This window comes from Leptodactylus fuscus, unplaced genomic scaffold (assembly GCF_031893055.1).
Source record: "Leptodactylus fuscus isolate aLepFus1 unplaced genomic scaffold, aLepFus1.hap2 HAP2_SCAFFOLD_66, whole genome shotgun sequence".
In the NCBI taxonomy this organism is placed as follows: Eukaryota; Metazoa; Chordata; class Amphibia; order Anura; family Leptodactylidae; genus Leptodactylus; species Leptodactylus fuscus.
The window spans coordinates 379,975-406,875 of NW_027440693.1; the positions used below are offsets into that span (position 1 = coordinate 379,975).

A 26,901-nucleotide genomic window follows, 5' to 3' on the forward strand; every position below is an offset into this window, starting at 1 on the left:
ATCTATCTATCTATCTATCTCCTATCTATCTATCTATCTATCTATCATCTATCTCCTATCTATCTATCTCCTATCTATCTATCTATCTATCTATCTATCTATCTATCTATCTATCTCCTATCTATCTATCTATCTATCTATCTATCTATCTATCTATCTCCTATCTATCTATCTCTCTCCTATCTATCTATCTCTCTATCTATCTATCTATCTCCTATCTATCTATCATCTATCTATCTATCTATCTATCTATCTATCTCCTATCTATCTATCTCCTATCTATCTATCTATCTATCTATCTATCTATCTCCTATCTATCTATCTATCTATCTATCATCTATCTCCTATCTATCTATCTCCTATCTATCTATCTATCTATCTATCTATCTATCTATCTCCTATCTATCTATCTATCTCTCTCCTATCTATCTATCTCTCTATCTATCTATCTATCTATCTATCTATCTATCTATCTATCTCCTATCTATCATCTATCTATCTATCTATCTATCTATCATCTATCTCCTATCTATCTATCTATCTCCTATCTATCTATCTATCTATCTATCTATCTATCTATCTATCTCCTTATCTATCTATCTATCTATCTATCTATCTATCTATCTATCTATCTATCTCCTATCTATCTATCTATCTATCTATCTATCTATCTATCTATCTCCTATCTATCTATCTATCTATCTATCTATCTATCTCCTATCTATCTATCTATCTATCTATCTATCTATCTATCTATCTACAGTCCTATGAAAAAGTTTGGGCACCCCTATTAATCTTAATCATTTTTAGTTCTAAATATTTTGGTATTTGCAGCAGCCATTTCAGTTTGATATATCTAATAACTGATGGACACAGTAATATTTCAGGATTGAAATGAGGTTTATTGTACTAACAGAAAATGCGCAATATGCATTAAACCAAAATTTGACCGGTGCAAAAATATGGGCACCTCAACAGAAAAGTGACATTAATATTTAGTACATCCTCCTTTTGCAGAGATAACAGCCTCTAGTCGCTTCCTGTAGCTTTTAATCAGTTCCTGGATCCTGGATGAAGGGATTTTGGACCATTTCTTTCTACAAAACAATTCAAGTTCAGTTAAGTTTGATGGTCGCCGAACATGGACAGCCCGCTCTCAAATGATCTGAAAACAAAGATTGTTCAACATAGTTGTTCAGGGGAAGGATACAAAACGTTGTCTCAGAGATTTAACCTGTCAGTTTCCACTGTGAGGAACATAGTAAGGAAATGGAAGACCACAGGGACAGTTCTTGTTAAGCCCAGAAGTGGCAGGCCAAGAAAAATATCAGAAAGGCAGAGAAGAAGAATGGTGAGAACAGTCAAGGACAATCCACAGACACCTCCAAAGAGCTACAGCAGCATCTTGCTGCAGATGGTGTCACTGTGCATCGGTCAACTATACAGCGCACTTTGCACAAGGAGAAGCTGTATGGGAGAGTGATGAGAAAGAAGCTGTTTCTGCACGTACGCCACAAATAGAGTTGCCTGAGGTATGAAAAAGCACATTTGGACAAGGCAGCTTCATTTTGGAAACAAAAATTGAGTTGTTTGGTTATAAAAAAAGGCGTTATGCATGGCGTCCAAAAAGAAACAGCATTCCAAGAAAAACACATGCTACCCACTGTAAGATTTGGTGGAGGTTCCATCATGCTTTGGGGCTGTGTGGCCAATGCCGGCACCGGGAATCTTGTTAAAGTTGAGAGTCGCATGGATTCCACTCAGTATCAGCAGATTCTTGAGAATAATGTTCAAGAATCAGTGACGAAGTTGAAGTTACGCCGGGGATGGAGATTTCAGCAAGACAATGATCCAAAACACTGCTCCAAATCCTCAGGCATTCATGCAGAGGAACAATTACAATGTTCTGGAATGGCCATCCCAGTCCCCAGACCTGAATATCATTGAACATCTGTGGGATGATTTGAAGCGGGCTGTCCATGCTCGGCGACCATCTAACTTAACTGAACTTGCTGCAAATACCAAAATATTTAGAACTAAAAATGATTAAGATTAATAGGGGTGCCCAAACTTTTTCATAGGACTGTATCTATCTATCTATATAGCTCCTATCTATCTATCTATCTATCTATCTATCTATCTATCTATCTATCTATGTATCTCCCTCCTATCTATCTATCTATCTATCTATCTCTTATCTATCTATCTATCTCCTATCGATCTATCTATCTATTATCTATCTATCTATCTCCTATCTATCTATCTATCTATCTATCTCCTATCTATCTATCTATCTATCTATCTATCTATCTATCTCCTTATCTATCTATCTATCTATCTATCTATCTATCTATCTCCTATCTATCTATCTATCTCCTATCTATCTATCTATCTCCTATCTATTTATCTATCTATCTATCTCCTATCTATCTATCTATCTATCTATCTATCTATCTATCTCCTATCTATCTATCTATCTATCTATCTATCTATCTATCTCCTATCTATCTATCTATCTATCTATCTCCTATCTATCTATCTCCTATCTATCTATCTATCTCCTATCTATCTATCTATCTATCTATCTATCTATCTATCTATCTATCTACTATCTATCTATCTCCTATCTATCTATCTATCTATCTATCTATCTATCTATCTAATCACGTAATACACGTAGTGTATATACACACACATTGTATCATTACATCTATTTCTGTATGTACACCTGTTGTCTGGTTACACTGTATCATATATCTATCTCCTATCTATCTATCTATGATGCAGTGTAACCAGGTGAAAATAGAGATATATACATGTACAGTATATGTAATGATAGAGTATATAGAGAATATATATATGATACAGTGTAACCAGACAACAGGTGTACATACAGAAATAGATGTAATGATACAATGTGTGTGTATATACACTACGTGTAACCAGTGACATTTGTAAATACAGATATATATATCTCCCTATATTATAAAAATGAATTTCTGTCTGTCTGTCTGTCTGTCTGTGCTCTAATGCGAACCAAACGACTGGACCGATCTTCACCAAATTTGGTACAGAGATACTTCAGGTATCCGGGAAGGTTTAAGACGAGACTCCAACTCGCTCGGACGTACCGTTGCTGAGATACAGCATTCCAAACACAGTGCCCCCCCCCCTTAGCCAATACAAACCTGCAAGACTTTCACTCATATTCCAATTGTAATACACACGGTCACTCCACATACACAATACAACACTGATATCCAAACTGAGATACACGCATCAGAGGATTAGATACACCGATCAGCACACAGTATCACACACCAGAGGATTAGATACACGCGTCTGCACACAGTCCCACAAACCAGAGAATTAAATACGCACTTCTGCACACAGTTCCACACACTGAAGGATTTGATACGTACGTCTGCACACGGTTCCACATACCGAAGGATTAGATACAGGCATCTACACACAGTTCCACACTACAGAGGATTAGATACACGCATCTGCACACAGTTGTACACGCCATAGGATTAGATACACGCGTCTTCACACAGTACCACATGCAGTAGGATTAGATACGCGCGTCTACACACAGTTCCACACGCTGAAGGATTAGATACGCGCCTCTTCACACAATACCACACAGGGGAGGATTAGATACGTGTGTGTGCACACAGTACCACACTTTGGAGGATTAGATACATGCCTCTGCACACAGTACCACAAGCCAGAGAATTAGATACGCGTCTCAGCACACAGTACCACATGGGGGAGGATTAGATACGCGCGTCTACACACAGTACCACATGCCATAGGATTATATACACGCGTCTGCACACAGTACCACATGCCGGGGGATTGGATACATGCGTCTACACACAGTTCCACACACTGTAGGATTAGATACGCACCTCTTAACACAATACCACACAGGGGAGGATTAGATACACGTGTCTTCACACAGTTGTACACGCCATAGGATTAGATTCACGCGTCTTCACACAGTACCACATGCAGAAGGATTAGATACACGCGTCTACACACAGTTCCACACGCCGAAGGATTAGATACGCGCCTCTTCACACAATACCACACAGGGGAGGATTAGATACGTGTGTGTGCACACAGTACCACACTTTGGAGGATTAGATACATGCCTCTGCACACAGTACCACAAGCCAGAGAATTAGATACGCATCTCAGCACACAGTACCACATGGGGGAGGATTAGATACGCGCGTCCACACACAGTACCACATGCCATAGGATTATATACGCGCGTCTGCTCACAGTACCACATGCCGGGGGATTGGATACATGCTTCTACACACAGTTCCACACACTGTTGGATTAGATACGCACCTCTTCACACAATACCACATAGGGGAGGATTAGATACACGTGTGTTTACACAGTTGTACACGCCATAGGATTAGATACACGCGTCTGCACGCAGTACCACATGCCGTAGGATTAGATACATGCGTCTACACACAGTACCACATGCCGTAGGATTAGATACGCGCGTCTGCACACAGTACCACATGCCGTAGAATTAGATACGCGCGTCTGCACACAGTACCACTTGCCGTAGGATTAGATACGCGCATCTACACACAGTTCCACACTCCAGAGGATTAGATACGCGCATCTGCACACAGTTGTACACGCCATAGGATTAGGTATACACGTCTGCACAGAGTACCACATGCCGTAGGATTAGATACACACGTCTACACACAGTTCCACACTCCAGAGGATTAGATACGTGCGTCTGCACACAGTTGTACACGCCATAGAATTAGGTACACGCGTCTGCACACAGTACCACATGCAGTAGGATTAGATACGCGCCTCTTCACACAATACCACACAGGGGAGGATTAGATACGTGTGTGTGCACACAGTATCACACTTTGGAGGATTAGATACATGCCTCTGCACACAGTACCACAAGCCAGAGAATTAGATACGCGTCTCAGCACACAGTATCACACGGGTGAGGATTAGATACACGCGTCTACACACAGTACCACATGCCAGGGGATTGGACACGCGTGTCTACACACAGTTCCACACGCCGTAGGATTAGATATGCGCCTCTTTGCACAATACCACACAGGGGAGGATTAGATACGTGCATCTGAACACAGTACCACACAGGGGAGGATTAGATACAGGCCTCTGCACACAGTACCACATGCCAGAGAATTAGATACGCGTCTCAGCACACAGTTCCACATGGGGAGGATTAGATACGCGCGTCTGCACACAGTTTCACTTACTGGAGGATTAGATACGCGCCTCTTCACACAAAATCACATGGGGGGATTAGATATGTGCATCTGCACAAAGTACCACACCAACAAGGATTAGACACTTGCATCTAAACACAGTACTACACGGGGAAGGATTAGATACAGCTTTACTCCAGGTATCCATAACAACTGATCACAGGTTTTTCACTGACATCCAAAATGAGATTCACATAATCACATGACACTTATGGACATACACACAAACCACATACAACATACAACAGTGCAAAACTGGGCAATTCTTATGGGGCCACTACACAAACATAACATGTAATATACCCGTGCGAAGCCGGGTCCTCCCTCTAGTGTATATATATATATATATATATATATATATATATATATATATATATATATATATATATAATGATACAAGCTATATATGATGCTGAGTATATAGAGATGATAACATGATGCCTGTCTGTGCAGGGAGGAGATCCTCAGCCATCTTTCCTTCCTTCCTTCCCTCCCCCTTCCCTGAGATTGGATTATAATGCAGCAGTGGCCGAGGATTAGAGTGCAGGGCTGTGTTCACATTGTGCTGTCAGTGAATGGGCTCTGCTGCCTCTTCCATCCTTTAGGTCTGTTCCCTCCTCCGGCTCCTCCACCCGCAGCGTCTTCTGCCCGACATGGGGGAGATCCCGAACCTGGTGAAGATCGCCGTCTCCCTGAAGATCCAGCCCAATGACGGCCCGGTCTACTTTAAGGTGGACGGGCAGAGATTCGGCCAGAACCGAACCATCAAGTTATTAACCGGAGCCAAGTACAAGATCGAGGTGATCCTGAAGCCTGGAGCGGTGCGAGCCAAGTAAGTGCTGGCAGGCAGGGGTTAATCCCAGGGTGTTTTTGCTTTTCGTCTCGCTTCCTCCTGGCCTCAGCTGTCATCCAGCACATTCCTGTGAGCCAGGCTGCCAGGGATTACTACCCAGCACTTCCTCCATTTACCCTCTGGGTGCTAGTGACATCCTGCCCTCCATATATGCAGGCCTAGGGCAATGTCTTGTCATTGAGGTGCCATCCTGCAATATTGTGGCATTTAGCAGATAAATATTGAGATATTGTTTCATTGATATGTAAACGCCATTCATGGTAGGGGAGGGGGTGCGTGTCACACCTGTCAGGAGGGTCCTGCCATGTTGATGGGCCTTTATAGGATTCTGTTATCGTCATGAAGATTGGTATCAATCAAATCCAAAGATCAGTCATTCCATTCAGGCTACAAGAAATGACATCCTGCGGTTCTGGTTACAAGCTCTGGAAGCCATCCTTGTCCATAGGCCTTTACCTAGACAGATGATGAAGGACATGGAGAGATTATTGCTCAGAATGGAAAAATCATATAGTGTGTATCCAAGTCCCTGCACCCCAGGCAGAGGTTCCATTTTCTGCTCTATCTTTATATCCAAATTCCCTGGCTAGGCCAGATTAGTTTGTGGCTTGCCTCCCGAACACCCATCATCCAATGCACATGTCCCTCTAGCTGCACCCCTTGGGAGATGTTGTGCCTTTTTACAGGTGATAATGATATTGGGGTCATTTAACACACATTTGGCACAGATGTTTGGGGATTTGCAGATAATCATGGCAGAGGGTATTGTATATTGTATGTCAAAGAGCAGGAATGAAAGCAACTGAATCATCCAGCAAGGGATATACAATAACGACAGCGTGATGTAGCAGTGTCATTGTGCTTTACTTTAGTATTATTTACTGCAATATTAATAACTGCATCAAATTTTTAGAAGTTTAAGAGTTTATTAAATATATCTATCTAGAATAAATATATACTGTATATGTATACATACACACATATACACACATATACACACACACACACACACACACACACACACACAAACTCGTATATATGCAAAACTGCACACTTATGATGTTTTTCCTTGGATTTTGCTGGAAGGTCTGGCTGCTCTTTCTAAGAAAATACTCCTTATTCTTTGTTTGTTGTTCAAAGACAAGCTCATTCTAGACATCCATTATAGACCTTTCTAGGACAGGGGTCGGCAACCTTCGGCTCCCCAGCTGTTGTAAAACTACAACTCCCAGCATGCATACTTGCTCTGTTGTTCATGGAAGTGAATGGAGCATGCTGGGAGTTGTAGTTTCACAGCAGCTGGAGTGCTGAAGGTTGCTGACCCCTGGTTTAGGGCTTGTAGTTGAGCTTACTTTTATCCAATCCCAAGTATAAATGTGGTAAATGATACAATTCTGGTGAACCTGGTATGGACCTCCACTGGTTCCTGCTGCTCTTTCCCTTGTCCTGCAGTGATGGCTTGATCAGGACTAGCAGCTGGCACCCATCGGCCTCCATCCTCCTCCTCTCGTACTACTAGTATTACCTGTATCATGGCGACTGACTACTATTTTGATGATCTATTCTGTCAGACACTATAAAACAGGTAGTACTAGTGAACATTGGAGAGGAGTTGGTGGGGTGACTTGGATGCTGGTTCCAATCACATGACCTTGAGTTGGATCCAGCCTGGAAATCCAAGCTTTGGATGAAATAGAACCATGAAGGGAGTCTTTAAAATGTAGAAAGTATAAAACTAAATATGACAAGCAGAAATTGTGCCGAATGTGTCACAGTGGCTCAGGCTGGGTGATAGAACTGGTGCATTGTGCTAGATATGTAAGGCAGGGGCACACTGAGCAAATATGATGTTGAATAACCACATGGGAAATTCAAGTGCATATTATCTGGAAAACAACAATGTCAAAATCACTCAATCGGGGTGATACATGTAAGAATCTATGTACCCTGCTGGCTCAAAGACATGTTTAAGCTAAGGCCCCACGTAGTGGGCTGTTGCATAAAAGTGCTGTGCTGATTGCAACACAACTGGAATTTTCTCTCTAGCCTCTGCCATTCCTGAGTTACAAGTACAGTTAGTTTTGGTGTCTGCTGTGCTATTTAGGCTCTGTAGAATTTAGTCTCTGTACTGTCAGGTGGGCGGTGTCAGGCAGAAGAAGGCAGCGTCATAGATCAGAATCACACCCCTTGTCTGCTCCTGCCTGACACTGCCCCCTGACAACACCCAGACTAACTAGCATACCAGGCACCAAAACTATCAGCAGTGATTTCTTAGGAACGTTCCAACTCTGCCAGAATCAATGAAGTAGTGAAAAACCATGGTGAAAACCCATAAATACATAAGGTTGAAGGTATGTACACCAGGTTTTTAGGATAGGTCCTCAATATCAGGTCAGTGGCAGATAAGCTGTTCTCACAAGCAGCTTTATGGAGGACAGATCCGGAGGAAGCAGAGGGCGCTTTTATTCTGTGGTGTGGTAGTGCTGCGTTACTGCAGTTCAGGTCCCATTCACATATATAGGGCCTGAGTTGCAGAAACTCAGTGTGGCCACTACACAGAGAACAGAGCTATCTGCTTCCAGCTGTGTTCTCTGTATAATGGCTGATTTCCCTGCCATCCTCCCTCCCCCTTCCCGATTTGCTATTGATGGCCCAACCTAAAGATAGGTCATCAATATAATTTGCCTGTAAACCACCTTAAATCAGAATTCTGGTGCATTGAAGCTAAAGGTGAGAATCTGTAAATGACAAAGAGTACTTCTGTATTTTTCAATCCTGGTTTTGGCCTCAAAATTGCATCAAGAAAACCTCAACATGTGCCCTTACCTTAAGGCTAGGTTCACATCTGCCTTTGATGACCATTTGGAGATTCCATCCCCCATTCTGCTTGAAAAATGCGGAGAGAAAAGTCCTGCAAGCAGGATATAGTCTATGGGGTCTGCGGCTTTTCAGTGGATTGGGTTTCTGTTTTTCAGGTCCCCAAGCAGACTCAAAAACAGAAACCGCAACGCAGGTGTGAATCTAGCATGAATGTGAGGACACACAAAGGGGCTGCGGCCACATGCCAGGTACTTCTTGGCTAGCCTGGAACTTGCTACTGGCCAATTGTTTTGTGCCAATGCGTTGCATCATCAATTGTAAACTAAAATCAGAGGTGGGTTGGAAACGCAGAAGAGCTGCAAATATTTTTATTATACCTTATCTTGCTGTAGTCTGGCTTACTAAGGCTAGGTTCACATTTGCACACAGTTCCCAGGTTTGCCGGGGAACCTAAAACAGCAGTTACCTGTGCTACCCATGTACTATAATAATGTTCGTCCGGTGCAGGACTTTTATTTCTGTTGATTTTCGTCAGTTTCTTTACCAATAGAGCCCAAATCATGTGGAGAGAAAATTACTTCAAGAACTACTTTCCTCTCTGCATCATTCATGTGGACACCGCGCAGAAAACACATGGACCACATTATAATCTATGAGGTCCATGTGCTTTCATTCCTCACCGCTTTCTAATGTGTTCGGTATTCCGTTGGGGAGGTTCTCAAGCGGACTTCCTGAATGGAATACCGAACGTAGATGTGAACCAGGCTTTACCCATACATACCCTTTTATGAATCTCCTACAGTAGTTTTGGCTGCAAAAAGCTGGATGTGAAAACAAAGGGACCCAGGCCCTAGAGAAGAAAGACACAACTATCCCAGCACTGCAGCATTATTTCTTTCTATTACTTGTATAGCGTCATCCTATTCTGTAGCGCTGTACACACATTGTCAGTCACTGTCCCATATAGGGCTCACAATCTACATTCCTTATCAGTATGTCTTTGGAGTGTGGGAGGGAAACAGAGGAAACACACACACACAACTCAATGTAGATGTTGGTTGGATTTGAACCAAGGCGTCCAGCGCTGCAAAGAGACCGTCCCAGCTCTCCACACTATCCCTGAATAATCTCTATATTTCCGTTATTATACAGGTCAGCACTGTACATACAGATATTTGTGTTATGATTGGAGCAATTTTTCCCATGTAATAATTTATTGACCAGTTTTCTGACCTCTTTTTCAGAACTATAAATTTAGGAGGATTGGTCATTCCCCTTGAAGAGAAGTCCAGAGACCCTCAGATGGCTTGTTACACTGCCTTCTATGATACAGAGGGGGTGCCCCACACCAAGAGTGGCGAGAGGCAACCACTGCAGGTCATGATCCAGGTGTGTAATCTGTAAACTTCAACGTTTTAGGATCTTAAATAATAAATTAACATTATGGAGGAGACATAACTATATTCCTGGTTAGAGAAACTTTGCATGATCACTCTCCGTATCATTGTCAAGCACAGTATTGTCCTGAGTCTGGGACAAGTCCCTCCAGCTGTACTGTGCATGCACCTGCACCACAATCTAATGATCACATGCCCAGGGGAGGGGATTAAACATAATAACCAGTGTTACTCACCTCTCCTGAGCTCTAGCGCTGGTCAGTTGGCCTCTTCTGTTCACCAAGACAACTCTAAATGCAGGCCTCAGCGGTCAGATCGGCATCTTCATACAAAATGATACTGGTGTAATGATATGTGGGTCATTTTGCTTCATCCAAACCCCAAATTTTTGGAAAATTCATAGTGAAAACCGTATGGGCCATTATACTGTGCAGAAGGGCCACTATCAGACAATATATTGTTTGGAGAGGCCACTATGGGACATTATTCTTAAAGAGGTTGTCCAGAAATTGGTTCAAAATATTTTTTTTCTTATTTTCTGTCTTTCAAACCTAGGTGTGTCATATAAAATGAAGAATACGGTAATTCTACTTCGACTTTTGCATAATATGACCCTTATAGAGCTTACAAAAGCTAATTTAACAAACTACTAGAAAAACCAACTGACAGGTTCCCTTCAGACTGATAAAAATATGCTCATGTTCACATGGCAGAATTTCCATTTTGCGTGTGAACATTCTGCGCGGCATTCGCATTCTGCTCCGGATTATTCGCAAATGAATGGGCCTAAAGGGAGGGAGTCTCGCGCCGTGGACGCTGCTGTCCTTTGGGTTCTCTTGGCATCTAAAGGGAGGACAGTGGTCTTTGGAGTGCTGTGGGCATCTAAGGGGGCAGGGGTCTGTGGGGTGCTGCTGATATCTAAGGGGGGGCAGGGGTCTGTGGGGTGCTGCTGATATCTAAGGGGGGCAGGGATCCATGGGGTTCTGCTGGCATCTAAGGGGGGCAGGGGTCTGTGGGGTGCTGCTGATATCTAAGGGGGGCAGGGATCCATGGGGTTCTGCTGGCATCTAAGGGAGGGAGGGGTCTGTGGGGTTCTGCTGGCATCTAAGGGGGGGGGGCATAGATCTTTGGCATGCTTCTTGCATGAAAAGGGGGTAGGGGTCCTTGGAGTGCTGTTGGCATCTAAGGGGGGCACTGCTGGCATGGATATGGGGAAAGGATCCTTGAGGTGCTGCTGGATTTAAAGGGTGTAGGTGAAGGCACAGGGTTCCTTGTGGTGCTTCTGACATCTAAGGGGGCTGGAGTGTCTTTGGCATCTTAATATGGGGGCCTGCAATTTCATGGTGCTTCTGGTATCTAAAGGGGTTCTGGCGGTGCTGTTGGCATCAGGTGGTTGGAGGGGTGCTTCTGGCATTTAAGGGGAGCATTGATCCTCTGGGTGCTGTTGGCATGGATAGGAGACGGGTCCCTGGTACGCTTCTGGCAATTTAAAGTGGGTGGAGACACGGGTCCCTGGGGTGCTATTAGTATCTAAGTATGGGGGCATGTCTCCTTGGTGTGCGTCTGGCATTTCTGAGAGGCTACTGCATGTGTCTCTGTTGGATCCCTGGGGTATTGATTTTGCGTGGGGGGGTTCATGAGGTATTGTTTGTATACAAAAGTAAAAAATAGAAATAAAGTAGTGGCTCACCGAATCTTCATATGTTCGTCCAATCTTCAGGGTGCACAGCCAGAAAGATCCCGGACTCCTGAGACAATCAACAATGCGTGAAATACAAAAATGATCCAGTCCGCACTCCTGAGATGGCCTTTTACTAAAATTTAACTTTTAATATTCCATGCGTAAAAATGGGTAAATATAGTACAAACAAAACAAAGTGAGAGTGAAGACACAAAAAGTGTTTTAAAATCCCATAATTTGAGAGTTGGCTGACGCGTTTCTGGGTATGCTTTACCCCTTAGTCATAGCCTTCCGTCCTACTAACCTACTAGGTTTTAAATACACAGCTAAATCCTTGTATGCACCTGAACCATATCTATATACTAATCAGTCATTATCAAATACTACACCCAGCATCTACCTAAACCGAAATGCCCAAAATTGATTCATCCTTAACAATTTTTATATAGTACTCTAACCTAAGCACATGCAACCGGTATTAAACTATAGATCTTATATCTTTATGAACTTATTACACACGGGTACAACTTCTTCGTCATGTTCTCGTAATCCTCTATAGTCTCTTTTTCATGAATGGAGCGGTCACGTGATACCCACAAGCCAATGAAAAGACATCTCCATTCATTGGTTGTCTGGGTCACAAGATCCAGATTGACCAATAAAATATATCCTTTACCGATCTTATACACTTATATTAGGACATAACCTAAGCTAGATATAACGGCATCTAATAATTGAACTTCATACTCATGATGCCTTGTTATTGCTGCACAAGTCCTTAGATTACATAAGGATAATAGAATATGAAATTACGGTACATAAAAATGAACATACCAGTCCTTAAGTTCAATAAAGGTAATAGAATATAACAATTGCAATGCATTCAATGAATAAACATTAGATCTGATCTTAAATTCAGTCCATGGGGGTTCCGACTATTAAATTTAAAAATATAGAAAGCCTCCTTCTCCAATAGAACTTTTTTATTATTGCCTCCCCTAACTAGTTCTATGACCTTCTCCAATGCGAAAAAACGCAAAGAATCTAAACTGCCCTTGTGAATTGACACAAAATGCTGAGCTGCTCCTGATGCATTTTCAACCCCTAGTTTAGTGCTATCTCTCAGATGTTCAGCTATACGAATTTTCAACTTACGGGTGGTACATCCGATGTAATCTTTTATACATGTAATGCATCGGATACAATATATTACGTTTTCACTAGTGCAATTAAGATGTGCCTTAACTTTCACTTTAAAATCCGAAGCACTGCTGTTGAATTCCCCTGAGAATAATGCATACTTGCAAACTTTACACTTAGGGTTCTGACAGCCCCAAAAACCCGCATTGTGTGGATTGGTCTTAATATTAATCGGCAAGTAACTAGGGGAAAGATCGTCACCTAAAGTTTTACCTTTTTTCGCCACACAGCGAATACCCTTTGCTAATATTTCATTGGAAATTGGATCCATTTGTAATATAGGTAAATTCTTTTTTATAATGTCCGTTATTTTATTATATTCCAAACTATACGGGGTAGAAAATACAACCTTTTTGTCTTCCAACTCGTCCTTAGTTGACCGCTTATTACCTTCCAATAGTTCTATTCTTTCTCTAAGTGCCACCTTACTCAAGGCTTTATTGAGTATTTTCTCCGAATAACTTCTATCTTTTAACCTGTTAGTTGTTTCCGTACTAAGTTCAATGTAGGTTGACTCCCTGCTGCAAGCTCTTTTACACCTGATTAATTCACCTACTGGTATACTATTGAGCGTATGTCGAGGATGACAGCTGTTACCTCTCAAAATTGTATTTCCCGAAGAGGGCTTTCTGAATAATGTTGTAACAACAGTTTTTTCATCCACTGCGCCCGTGAGCTGAACATCCAAAAAATTAATTTTAAACAAATCATGAACAAAAGTAAAACACAAACCTAATTTATTATTATTCAAATATTTAATGAATTCTGGTATGGGCGCTACATCTCCGACCCAAACGATGAGTATATCGTCGATGTAGCGCCCATACCAGAACAAAAAAGAAGAAAAGGGATTAGATAAACTAAAAATAGAAGTTTCCTCCCAATACGCTAACACCAAATTAGATAAAGAAGGTGAAAATGGGGCACCCATGGGTGCCCCACATATCTGCAAATAATATTTTTGTTCAAACAAAAAATAATTATGGCTCAACAAAAAAGCTGCAATAGAAATTATATATTCACACACGGGCGCAGTGAATGTGCTGTACTTATATAAGTGGAAGCCCAGAGCTTCTAATGCTTCTTTATGTGGTATACTGGGATACAATGCACAAATGTCACATGACAACCAACTAAAATCTTTTCTCCACGGAAAATCTGTAAAACATTTAAGTATTTCCTTGCTGTCCTTAATATACCCTCCTGTTCTTTTCACTAAGGGCTGCAGAATGGAGTCTAACCAGCTAGAGATCCTTTCATTTGCCGAGTTTCTACTAGAAATTATCGGACGTAAGGGCGGTGGATAAATACTCTTGTGGAGTTTAGGGAGTCCATACAGGATAGGGATTTGTGGATTAGAGACATATAAAAATTCACTCTCTCTTTTATTAAAGACTCCTAGGGATTCCCCTTCTTGTATAAGAACTTTTAGTTCCTTATTGAATTTCTCAGTAGGATTAAAGGTAAGGGGCTTGTAAGTTTTGGTATCTTGAAGAATAGCCATACAGCTATCTACATAATCCGTTCTATTTAATATTACAATCTCCCCCCCCCTTGTCAGCTTTTTTGATAACAAGATCTTTATCATTCTTAAGTTCTTGTAATGCTCTAAATTCTTTATAACTAAGATTATGTTTTACTTTTTTAGTTCTACAATTTTTCTCTAAACTCATTAGCTGCTCCTCAATCTTTTGCTGATACAGAATGTAATTATTCCCTCTCGAATTGATAGGATAGAAATCCGCATTTGATCTTTTAACTGGAAAGGAGTCAGTAATTTTTACCACATTTTCCCTATCATAATCTGTATTTATAAGTTCTTAGCTGTGTATTTAAAACCTAGTAGGTTAGTAGGACGGAAGGCTATGACTAAGGGGTAAAGCATACCCAGAAACGCGTCAGCCAACTCTCAAATTATGGGATTTTAAAACACTTTTTGTGTCTTCACTCTCACTTTGTTTTGTTTGTACTATATTTACCCATTTTTACGCATGGAATATTAAAAGTTAAATTTTAGTAAAAGGCCATCTCTGGAGTGCGGACTGGATCATTTTTGTATTTCACGCATTGTTTGTATACAGAATACACCCAGACCATGGACCTACCTATAGTAACTACAGAATACACCCAGACCATGTACCTACCTATAGTAACTACAGAATACACCCAGACCATGGACCTACCTATAGTAACTACAGAGTACACCCCGACCATGTACCTACCTATAGTAACTACAGAATATACCCCGACCATGGACCTACCTATAGTAACTACAGAATACACCCAGACCATGGACCTACCTATAGTAACTACAGAATACACCCAGACCATGGACCTACCTATAGTAACTACAGAATACACCCAGACCATGGACCTTCCTATAGTAACTACAGAGTACACCCCGACCATGTACCTACCTATAGTAACTACAGAATATACCCCGACCATGAACCTACCTATAGTAACTACAGAATACACCCAGACCATGGACCTTCCTATAGTAACTACAGAGTACACCCCGACCATGGACCTACCTATAGTAACTACAGAATACACCCAGACCATGTACCTACCTATAGTAACTACAGAATACACCCAGACCATGGACCTACCTATAGTAACTACAGAATACACCCAGACCATGGACCTTCCTATAGTAACTACAGAGTACACCCCGACCATGGACCTACCTATAGTAACTACAGAATACACCCAGACCATGGACCTACCTATAGTAACTACAGAGTACACCCCGACCATGGACCTACCTATAGTAACTACAGAATATACCCCGACCATGGACCTACCTATAGTAACTACATAATACACCCCGACCATGGACCTACCTATAGTAACTACAGAGTACACCCCGACCATGGACCTACCTATAGTAACTACAGAATATACCCCGACCATGTACCTACCTATAGTAACTACAGAATACACCCCGACCATGTACCTACCTATAGTAACTACAGAATACACCCCGACCATGGACCTACCTATAGTAACTACAGAATATACCCAGACCATGGACCTACCTATAGTAACTACAGAATACACCCCGACCATGGACCTACCTATAGTAACTACAGAATATACCCCGACCATGTACCTACCTATAGTAACTACAGAATATACCCAGACCATGGACCTACCTATAGTAACTACAGAATATACCCAGACCATGGACCTACCTATAGTAACTACAGAATATACCCCGACCATGTACCTACCTATAGTAACTACAGAATACACCCCGACCATGGACCTACCTATAGTAACTACAGAATACACCCCGACCATGGACCTACCTATAGTAACTACAGAATACACCCCGACCATGGACCTACCTATAGTAACTACAGAATATACCCAGACCATGAACCTACCTATAGTAACTACAGAATACACCCAGACCATGGACCTACCTATAGTAACTACAGAATACACCCCGACCATGGACCTACCTATAGTAACTACAGAATACACCCCGACCATGGACCTACCTATAGTAACTACAGAATATACCCAGACCATGGACCTACCTATAGTAACTACAGAATACACCCAGACCATGAACCTACCTATAGTAACTACAGAATATACCCAGACCATGGACCTACCTATAGTAACTACAGAATATACCCCGACCATGGACCTACCTATAGTAACTACAGAATATACCCCGACCATGTACCTACCTATAGTAACTACAGAATACACCCCGACCATGGACCTACCTATAGTAACTACAGAATACACCCCGACCATGGACCTACCTATAGTAACTACAGAATATACCCAGACCATGGACCTTCCTATAGTAACTACAGAGTACACCCCGACCATGGACCTACCTATAGTAACTACAGAATACACCCAGACCATGGACCTACCTATAGTAACTACAGAATACACCCCGACCATGGACCTACCTATAGTAACTACAGAATACACCCCGACCATGGACCTACCTATAGTAACTACAGAATATACCCAGACCATGGACCTACCTATAGTAACTACAGAATATACCCAGACCATGGACCTACCTATAGTAACTACAGAATATACCCCGACCATGGACCTACCTATAGTAACTACAGAATACACCCCGACCATGGACCTACCTATAGTAACTACAGAATACACCCCGACCATGGACCTACCTATAGTAACTACAGAATACACCCCGACCATGGACCTACCTATAGTAACTACAGAATACACCCCGACCATGGACCTACCTATAGTAACTACAGAATACACCCCGACCATGGACCTACCTATAGTAACTACAGAGTACACCCAGACCATGGACCTACCTATAGTAACTACAGAATACACCCAGACCATGGACCTACCTATAGTAACTACAGAATACACCCAGACCATGGACCTACCTATAGTAACTACAGAATATACCCAGACCATGGACCTACCTATAGTAACTACAGAATATACCCAGACCATGGACCTACCTATAGTAACTACAGAATACACCCAGACCATGGACCTACCTATAGTAACTAGAGAATATACCCAGACCATGGACCTACCTATAGTAACTAGAGAATATACCCTGACCATGGACCTACCTATAGTAACTACAGAATATACCCCGACCATGGACCTACCTATAGTAACTACAGAATACACCCAGACCATGGACCTACCTATAGTAACTAGAGAATATACCCAGACCATGGACCTACCTATAGTAACTAGAGAATATACCCTGACCATGGACCTACCTATAGTAACTACAGAATACACCCAGACCATGGACCTACCTATAGTAACTACAGAATACACCCAGACCATGGACCTACCTATAGTAACTACAGAATATACCCCGACCATGGACCTACCTATAGTAACTACAGAATATACCCCGACCATGGACCTACCTATAGTAACTACAGAATATACCCAGACCATGGACCTACCTATAGTAACTACAGAGTACACCGAGACCATGGACCTACCCATAGTAACTACAGAATACACCGAGACCATGGACCTACCTATAGTAACTACAGAATACACCAAGACCATGGACCTACCTATAGTAACTACAGAATACACCCAGACCATGGACCTACCTATAGTAACTACAGAGTACACCCAGACCATGGACCTACCTATAGTAACTACAGAGTACACCGACCATGGACCTACCCATAGTAACTACAGAATACACCGAGACCATGGACCTACCTATAGTAACTACAGAATACACCAAGACCATGGACCTACCTATAGTAACTACAGAGTACACCCAGACCATGGACCTACTGTAAGCCGATGGCTGGTCAGGTAATGGAGGGGGTGTACATCTCACCCAGACTACTAAGGTCGGTGAGATGAGAAAACTCCAGAAAGAAAATTTCTCAGCAGATAACTATTGTCTGCTGAGGGTTATTTCAGAGTTCCAGTTACTGGGATGGATTTTTAGGAATGGCAGGTAGGTTGGTAGTGGGACCTGTCATTCCACCCCCCTCCACCTACCCTTTGGCAGAGCTTGGCTGGAGTGCCAAACAGAGAGGTCGGTTTTGGAGTTGTGTCCTGAATTATTCAACTGGCTTTTGATTTCTGCTATTCTAGGTGAGGCCACCTATTCTATGATTAGTTAGAGCCCAGTCAGGCAGGGATTTATTTTTGTATTGTTTCCTTTTATTGCTGCACCGTTTTGTTTTGAGTGAAAATAAACTCTACCTTTGTTTTGGACTAAAGAAACTGGACTTTTGTGTCTATGCCCCCCCCCCCCCCCCCCACCTAGCAACCCCAGACCCTGACACTACCTATAGTAAATACACAATGCACCCAGACCATGAACCTTCCTATAGTAACTACAGAATACACCGAAACCATGAACCTAACTGCAGTACGTCTATTCTGGTCAGGTCAGTAGTGAGACAGATGGAGGGGACATTAAACCTTGGCGGGGCTAGCTGGAGGAGAACATTAAAATGGAGGTAACTAGAGGGGGACATTAAACTGTGGATGCCTTTATACTGTGGAGTCAATTTGTGGAGAACATTATAATGTGGGGGCATATAATATTATGGTTAATGTGTGGGGAGCACAAAGAGAAATTGATCGGAATGGGTGGAGTCAATTTAGAAGTGGGAGGAGCTAAATTTGCTGCGGGCAGTATGCACATCGCATATTTTGTCTTTTGAAGTTGGGAGGTGTGTAATAGTATAGTAACACTTCCAGCTCTTGGATGTGTTACACAAGGATTAGCCCCCTGAATGTTGTCATCAATAGGGATCACGGTATCCAAGTAGTCCAGGGAAAAGACCACCCGTCACTCGGACCCCAAGATAAGATTGTGGGTTTCGGTGGGGTTGTCATTGCAGCCTGGAGGCTGGGCCATGGAGCAATTTAGGTAAATCTAGATTTTTGTTAACCTAAGTAATTAAGATGGTAGTCGGGGGGAAGAGGGGTGTTGGGGGTAGTTTAGAAATATCAGTTTATCCCAGACAACCCCTTTATGTGGTGCAGAACACAGACCTCCTTAATAAGATGTATTACAAAGTTTCTTCTATTCGCCTGTACTAGTCACGTATGGAATGTTGTTTATGACGGAAGGTGCACTTTAAGCATTCTGCCATTTGGTTGCTTTGGTTGATCCTTTGCTTATTATATTATGTCATATTACAAGTAATGGTCCTCAAGAAACTGCGAGAAATATGATGCATATGTTGTGCACATTCAGAATAATATGAATATTAAATACAGTGATTAACAAATATCAAGAACACACCCAGAAGTGTAAAAACATGAGACAAAACCAATACTTTGGTGATCTAGAATAACGGAGAACCCAATAGTGTCGGGCTATGTTCACACCTGCTAGAATAGAATACTCTACGTACCTTAATAGGTTCACACCTGCGCCTGCTCTCCGCTGCCGGATTCCATTCCCCATTCTGCTTGAAAAATGCGGAGAGAAAAGCGATGCGGTTTTTTAACCGGATTATGTTTCTGTTTGGGGGGCCCCCGAGCAGAAAACCTAACGAAGGTGTGAACCTAGCATCAATTGTCTAGAACAGAGGTTCTCAAACTTATTTTGTCTACCGCCCACTTCGAGAATTAATTATATTCTAGCGCCCCCCCCCAAATTTTTTTTACTGTACTACATCTTAAGAATCACAATCGCAGTCATTATGTTAATATTGGAGCTTACCGCCATCTATGGTACAGTTTGACAACTTTTGGACAGGAAATAGTTACTGTCTAGTCCCCTAGATGGCGTTACACGAAGAAACGCGCGTTAAGCGTAAAGGAGCGGTAAAGTTTGTGTTAAAAGCAAAAAAACTATTTTAAAGGGGTAGCCTCATGAAGCTTGATCTGCCTTCTAAGCTGCCTAAAAATCTTCTTTCTTCCTGTTTGCTCGCTTCAATTAGCCCCACCCCCAAATTAGTGTGTAGCTCCGCCCACCACATAGCGTGATCCTATGGGATGGCTGAAGGGCCTGTGATGTCATCAAAAGGTCCTGTAGACTTGGATTTACCTTGTACAGAGTTTCCTAAAGGACCTGGCTCCTCTGCCCACTAGCAGCCTGCTCTATATAATAAAGCTTTATCCTAGTGAACAGAGAGAGCAGGTCCTTTAGCCCAGTAGGATTTAGACTGCTTTATATAAGAAAGCAGCACTTATTCCACACACCCCCCTCTATCTCACAGCAGGGAGCTAGCTGATGTGTATGTGATGTGTATGTGTGGTGCAGACACAGGCTGGCTCCGTACACTCAGCCCCCCCCCCACACACACACAGCAGGGAGCTAGGTGATGTGTATGTGATGTGTATGTGTGGTGCAGACACAGGCTGGCTCCGTACACTCAGCCCCCCCACACACACACAGCAGGGAGCTAGGTGATGTGTATGTGATGTGTATGTGATGTGTATGTGATGTGTATGTGATGTGTATGTGTGGTGCAGACACAGGCTGGCTCCGTACACTCAGCCCCCCCACACACACACAGCAGGGAGCTAGGTGATGTGTATGTGATGTGTATGTGATGTGTATGTGATGTGTATGTGTGGTGCAGACACAGGCTGGCTCCGTACACTCAGCCCCCCCACACACACACAGCAGGGAGCTAGGTGATGTGTATGTGATGTGTATGTGATGTGTATGTGATGTGTATGTGATGTGTATGTGTGGTGCAGACACAGGCTGGCTCCGTACACTCAGCCCCCCCCCACACAGCAGGGAGCTAAGTGATGTGTATGTGATGTGTATGTGATGTGTATGTGATGTGTATGTGTGGTGCAGACACAGGCTGGCTCCGTACACTCAGCCCCCCCCCACACAGCAGGGAGCTAAGTGATGTGTATGTCATGTGTATGTGATGTGTATGTGTGGTGCAGACACAGGCTGGCTCCGTACACTCAGCCCCACACACAGCAGGGAGCTAGGTGATGTGTATGTGACGTGTATGTGATGTGTATGTGATGTGTATGTGTGGTGCAGACACAGGCTGGCTCCGTACACTCAGCCCCCCCACACACACACAGCAGGGAGCTAGGTGATGTGTATGTGATGTGTATGTGATGTGTATGTGTGGTGCAGACACAGGCTGGCTCCGTACACTCAGCCCCCCCCCCACACACACACAGCAGGGAGCTAGGTGATGTGTATGTGATGTGTATGTGATGTGTATGTGTGGTGCAGACACAGGCTGGCTCCGTACACTCAGCCCCCCCCCCCCACACACACACAGCAGGGAGCTACGTCATGTGGCCCCCTCAGCAATGAGCAGGGGGCCAGGTGCTAGTGTCCAGAATGAAGTGAATAAAGTAAGATAGTGGACAAACAAAGCAGTTTTGCTGAAGCAATGTATTTAGGAAAAGTCTTACATCCACATTAACAAGCAGTATAGATAGGATCATTGTTATGATACCACCCCTGTAAATTAGCCATCGCCCCCCTAAACCGCTTCAACGCCCCCCAATCTTCTCTGTGCCCTTTACTGCCCCCCTATAGGCCTCCAGCGCCCACAAGGGGGCGTTATCGCCCACTTTGAGAAAGACTGGTCTAGAATAATACATAGTAAATGTTGAAAAACAAGTGACCCCATCTGAAGAAGATTAAAAAAAAACAAAAAAAAAAACAGATTACTCGATAAAGACCAGTCCAGATAAGTAAAAAAAAAAAAAATTTAAATCATGAACAATCCCAATCAAGAATGAAAGATATGTGTGCACTATAAGACAATTCACAAGTGTACAACATAATGGGACATCAAATACATGATGTGGCGGGATGTGGTTGCACGTAGGTCTTGTCCCACCGGGGGAGTTTTCAGCACGTCCTGTAGTTGTATAGAGAGAGGAGCCTTCAGGCCTTTTTCATGGATGGTTTGGCGGTCCATCTGCATGTTATGTCACAGCATTGCTTATGAGACAGGTTCCCTTTAAGGCTCTCTTATATAGTGCCTTAAAGAGTAACAATCCCCTGTGTACTTGTTAGGACATCCCTTCCTGTTTACTTAGAAAAGACAATCTTCATGGGCTCCATAACCTGGTTTTTGGCACAGATTTCACTTTTTAACCCCCATGGTTGTTGGGAAACTGCAGACTTTGCACTTACTCACAGTGCAAACCAAAGTCAAAAGTGACTTCTGGTTTCATTGCTTTTTAGCAAATTGACCTATAGCATACCTCCCAGCTTTCAAAGGACAGAAAGAGGGACAGTATGTGGGGTGCTCCGCAGCAAATTTACCTCCCACTTCTGTGTTGACTCCACCCACTCTGATCCTTTTTTTTTTTTTGCCCCCACATAGTATAATTCTCCTACAGTAACCCATTTTGTGCCCCCTTATTATAATGTTCATCTCCAATTACTCCACAGTATGAAGTCCTTCTCCTGGTGTCCCAGTTTAAACTTGGGGAACTAGAGGGGGACATGAAACCGAGGCATCCGGCGATGTGACATTAAACAGTAGGGGTAGTTGGATGGGGACATTAACCTGGGGGTAACTGGAGGGAAGACATGTCCCTCTCCAGCTACCTACAGTTTAATGGCATGCTGTATCTGCCCCCTTTCATCTGTCCCTAGTTTACTGCCCCTTCCATTTGCCCCAAGTTTAATGTCCCTCTCTCCATCTGCCCCAATTTAATGCCCTCTTCTTCTTCTGCACCCAGTTTAATATTCCCCATCCATTTGGCCCCACAGTTTAATATAACAAAATACTGGTACTTGCCTCTCCTCGCTCCCCTTCTGCTCTGTCTGAAGGTCTGATTCTCTGGACTGTTGAGGGAGCAACAGGCACAATGTGAGTGACATCACCACATCATATCTACAGCTCCCAAGGCCGGTGCATACAGGAACACAGTGATGAAGCAGAAACTGTCTGCGGACGGCTTCATTGCAGTATTCAACTCATCTGTGTCCTCTCTGGATGCAGATGAATTAAATCCAGGACATACCTCCCGCCGACCTGGACCGCTGGACAGAACCCACAATCTGGAACTGTCCCACCCAATCCGGGACAGTTGGAAGGTATGCTATAGTACATAGTGACAAAGAGCAGGTGTGTAGTTTGTGAAGGTTATGTGTGCGCTTGTGGTGAAAATGTGATAAAATGTTAACACTGAATGGGACAGAGTTATGAAGATGGGTATGTAGAATGCCAGTCCTAATAATCGGCTGCACTGTAATAAGGTGCCCTAATATTATTAAAAGGCTTCGATCTGTTAACAGGAACCTGTCATGGTAATTTGGATTCTAAACCACACACAGGTCCTTATGGACTGAGGGTTAAGTGTCCCAAATTGCTGTGTTGTAAAGTCTGTGCCCACACTGAGAATAGAAAACCTTTATCCTCACTCTGCGGCTGTAATCCCGGCATTGGCGCATTGACGAGAGCGCTGGAGATGAAGCAGATGAAAGTCATTGGACTCCTCGCTACACAAGTATAAAGGTGTGTTTGTTTAGGGTTATTTATGTGGGTATGTAAGGCTTTTCAACAGGGTGATTTGGGACCCTAAACCCGCCATCTCACTGGGTGATTTAGCATCCCATATCGTCCCCTGACAGGATTCCTTTAATAGGGCGTGGCGATTATGATGTAAATCAAGATTAATCAAACATTTTTCCCCAATTATTGATTATTTTAGGCCACTCCCTTTTTACATGCCATTTTCCCTATTTATGTGCCATGACGCTGAAGTTTGGTTTTGGTTATTTACATATCGGCGATTTTGATTGAATAGCATATAGTTAGTAACATATCGTTTAGCCAATGGTGGTGTGAGACAGGATAGCATGGAGGCAAAATTATTATAATAATCAATGTTTATATCAATAAAACAAGTTCATATCAATTATTGAAACGATTTTCAGTTATTTTGCAATTAATTGTCCAGCCCTACTTTGGTGTATCTCAGGAAGTCCGTGTGACAGAACAAAGGATTATGAAGATAATCTTGGTTCCCTTAGTCCTGACAGCGGCACAATGTGGGGGGAGGGGTACTTTCTGCTCCTGTGTGCTAGTAGGACAGGCGGAATTTTAATTAGCCAGTATTTACTTCACATGGCTTGGCCCCTTTAACAAGTAATCACTCCATACAAAATATAAAAGTAATATTAGGGGGGAAAAGCCTTGTGCTGCTGTTAGGACTAAGGGAAACAAGATTATCTTCATAATCCTTTGTTCCCTGTCGTCCGTACCAGCGGCACAATGTGGGGAGATAGCGAGTAATTTCCCCTAAGGGTGGGCACTTAAACACAAGCTGAGTGTAACACAGTGCGCCCAAAGGCAGTAGCCTCCGAGAAATACTGATTAAGTCGGTAATGTTTTATGAAGGTCGACTCAGAGGACCAGGAAGCTACTGCACATATCTGATCCAAGGCAAGAGCCTTGTCTTCCGCCCACGAGGTCGACACTGCCCGCGTTGAGTGGGCTCTTAGGACAGTGGGCGAAGGTAAACCCTGACTTGCGAATGCGGTTTTAATCGCTTCCTTCACCCAGCGTGACATGGTTGCCTTGGAAGCCTTGCGGCCTTTATGACCACCTATGTAATTCACCAGCAGGTTCTCTGATTTCCTAAAGGCATGAGTATGCTGTAGGTAGATATGGAGATTCCTGACCAGGTCCAAGGTGTGCCACCTTTCTTCCTCAGAAGAAGTGGGAAATGGGTAGAACACTGGTAAGCAAATTAGCTGCCCTATATTTGCCCTGGATGAAACTTTAGGTCTAAATCCAGGCAGGAATCTCAGCTGTACGCAGTCTTCAAAGAAGGCAATGTATAGAGCCTCCGAGGAGAGTGCTTGAAGTTCTCCCACTCTCTTCGCTGAAGTGATAGCTAGGAGGAATGCCACCTTGTAGGTCAGCCATTTCAGATCCACCTCCTCCAGGGGTTCAAAAGGAGCGATACAAAGTGCCGTTAGGACCGTGCTGAGGTCCCACTGGTGGACAGGAGCAGCTATTGCTGGTCGCAGCCTAGTTGCCCCTTTCATAAAGGTGCTCACTAAAGGATCCTGAGACAAACGCCTCCCCAGATAGGCGAACAAAGTGGCTACGTGTACCTTCAGGGTAGAAGCAGCAAGCCCTCTGTCTGGGCCGTCCTGAAGGAAATCCAGTATCGCCCTCACCGGGGGATCGGAGTAGTCCACTTCGTGATTCGTGCACCAGGCGTTAAAAATATTACCGATTCTACGGTAATTCTTATTTGTAGTCGGCTCTGGCGCTGGCTAAAGTCGTCAGGACAACAACACAAACGGTTCCTCAAAATTCATAAGCAAGCCCTACATAGGCAAACACCAAACTAAACAATAGGCCGCATAGACAAAATTACACAATCCACACATATATATATAAAAAATATTATAATTTTTATTATTCAAAATTCATAAAAATTCATGATCAGCAAGACAGATGGAAAAGTAGTGAATACACAGATGTAAACCAATGTAACAACCGACAAAACAACCGCAATCATGCTACTGAATAGCAATATGAAACACACACAAAGAGCATAAATATGCATTCATACACCTCATGAATATAATAAAGTAACAAATATACAGAGTATGTAGAAAATGGGTATTGGACCTCAATACTAGCAATTGTAGATGGTGTGTCAGAATATACGGTATCAAAAACTGATTACAGGTGAGTATAATGGCTGACAATGCAATGAAGAGAAGTGTCCATAGAAGCAGAGTGCAAACACATCAAATGTATATTAGTACCTACAGAATATATAACACAATCCGCAATAATGGAATCTGCAGAAACTATAAATGGCAACCCCACAAATCACCACAAATCAATAAGAGTTAAAGAGTACAGACATGGAGCACCTGTTATACGGAATAATTGTATATAGATGTCTAAATACACTATGTCACATAGCCAAAAACCCCACCTGAACTAAATATATGCTGTAGACATTAGATACCTGTAGACATGATGATGTGTCTCGTACGGCTGTTACACTGAAGACCCCTTGGTTAGAACGCCTCGACGCGTTTCGCCTGACAACAGGCTTCCTCAGGAGGCAGATAATCTATCTGTATATATATGGACTGTGTAATTTTGTCTATGCGGCCTATTGTTTAGTTTAAAGTCGTCAGGACGCCTTGAGACAGTCCGCTATTCCTTAAAAGGGACTGGTCAACCTCCAGGCTGT

The 26,901-nt window shown here is 42.9% G+C and overlaps 1 protein-coding gene across 1 annotated transcript in view; it reads left to right on the top strand.

Annotated features, from left to right (window-relative positions):
- The first annotated feature begins 5,881 nt into the window (after positions 1-5,881).
- Positions 5,882-26,901, top strand: part of CNRIP1 (cannabinoid receptor interacting protein 1) — a 49,060-nt gene continuing 28,040 nt past the window's right edge. Inside the window, exons 1-2 of the mRNA XM_075261940.1 lie at positions 5,882-6,129; positions 10,215-10,359. Of these exons, the coding sequence (XP_075118041.1) occupies positions 5,951-6,129; positions 10,215-10,359 (324 nt within the window). The 5' untranslated portion in view covers positions 5,882-5,950. The remainder of the gene's footprint in view (positions 6,130-10,214; positions 10,360-26,901) is intronic.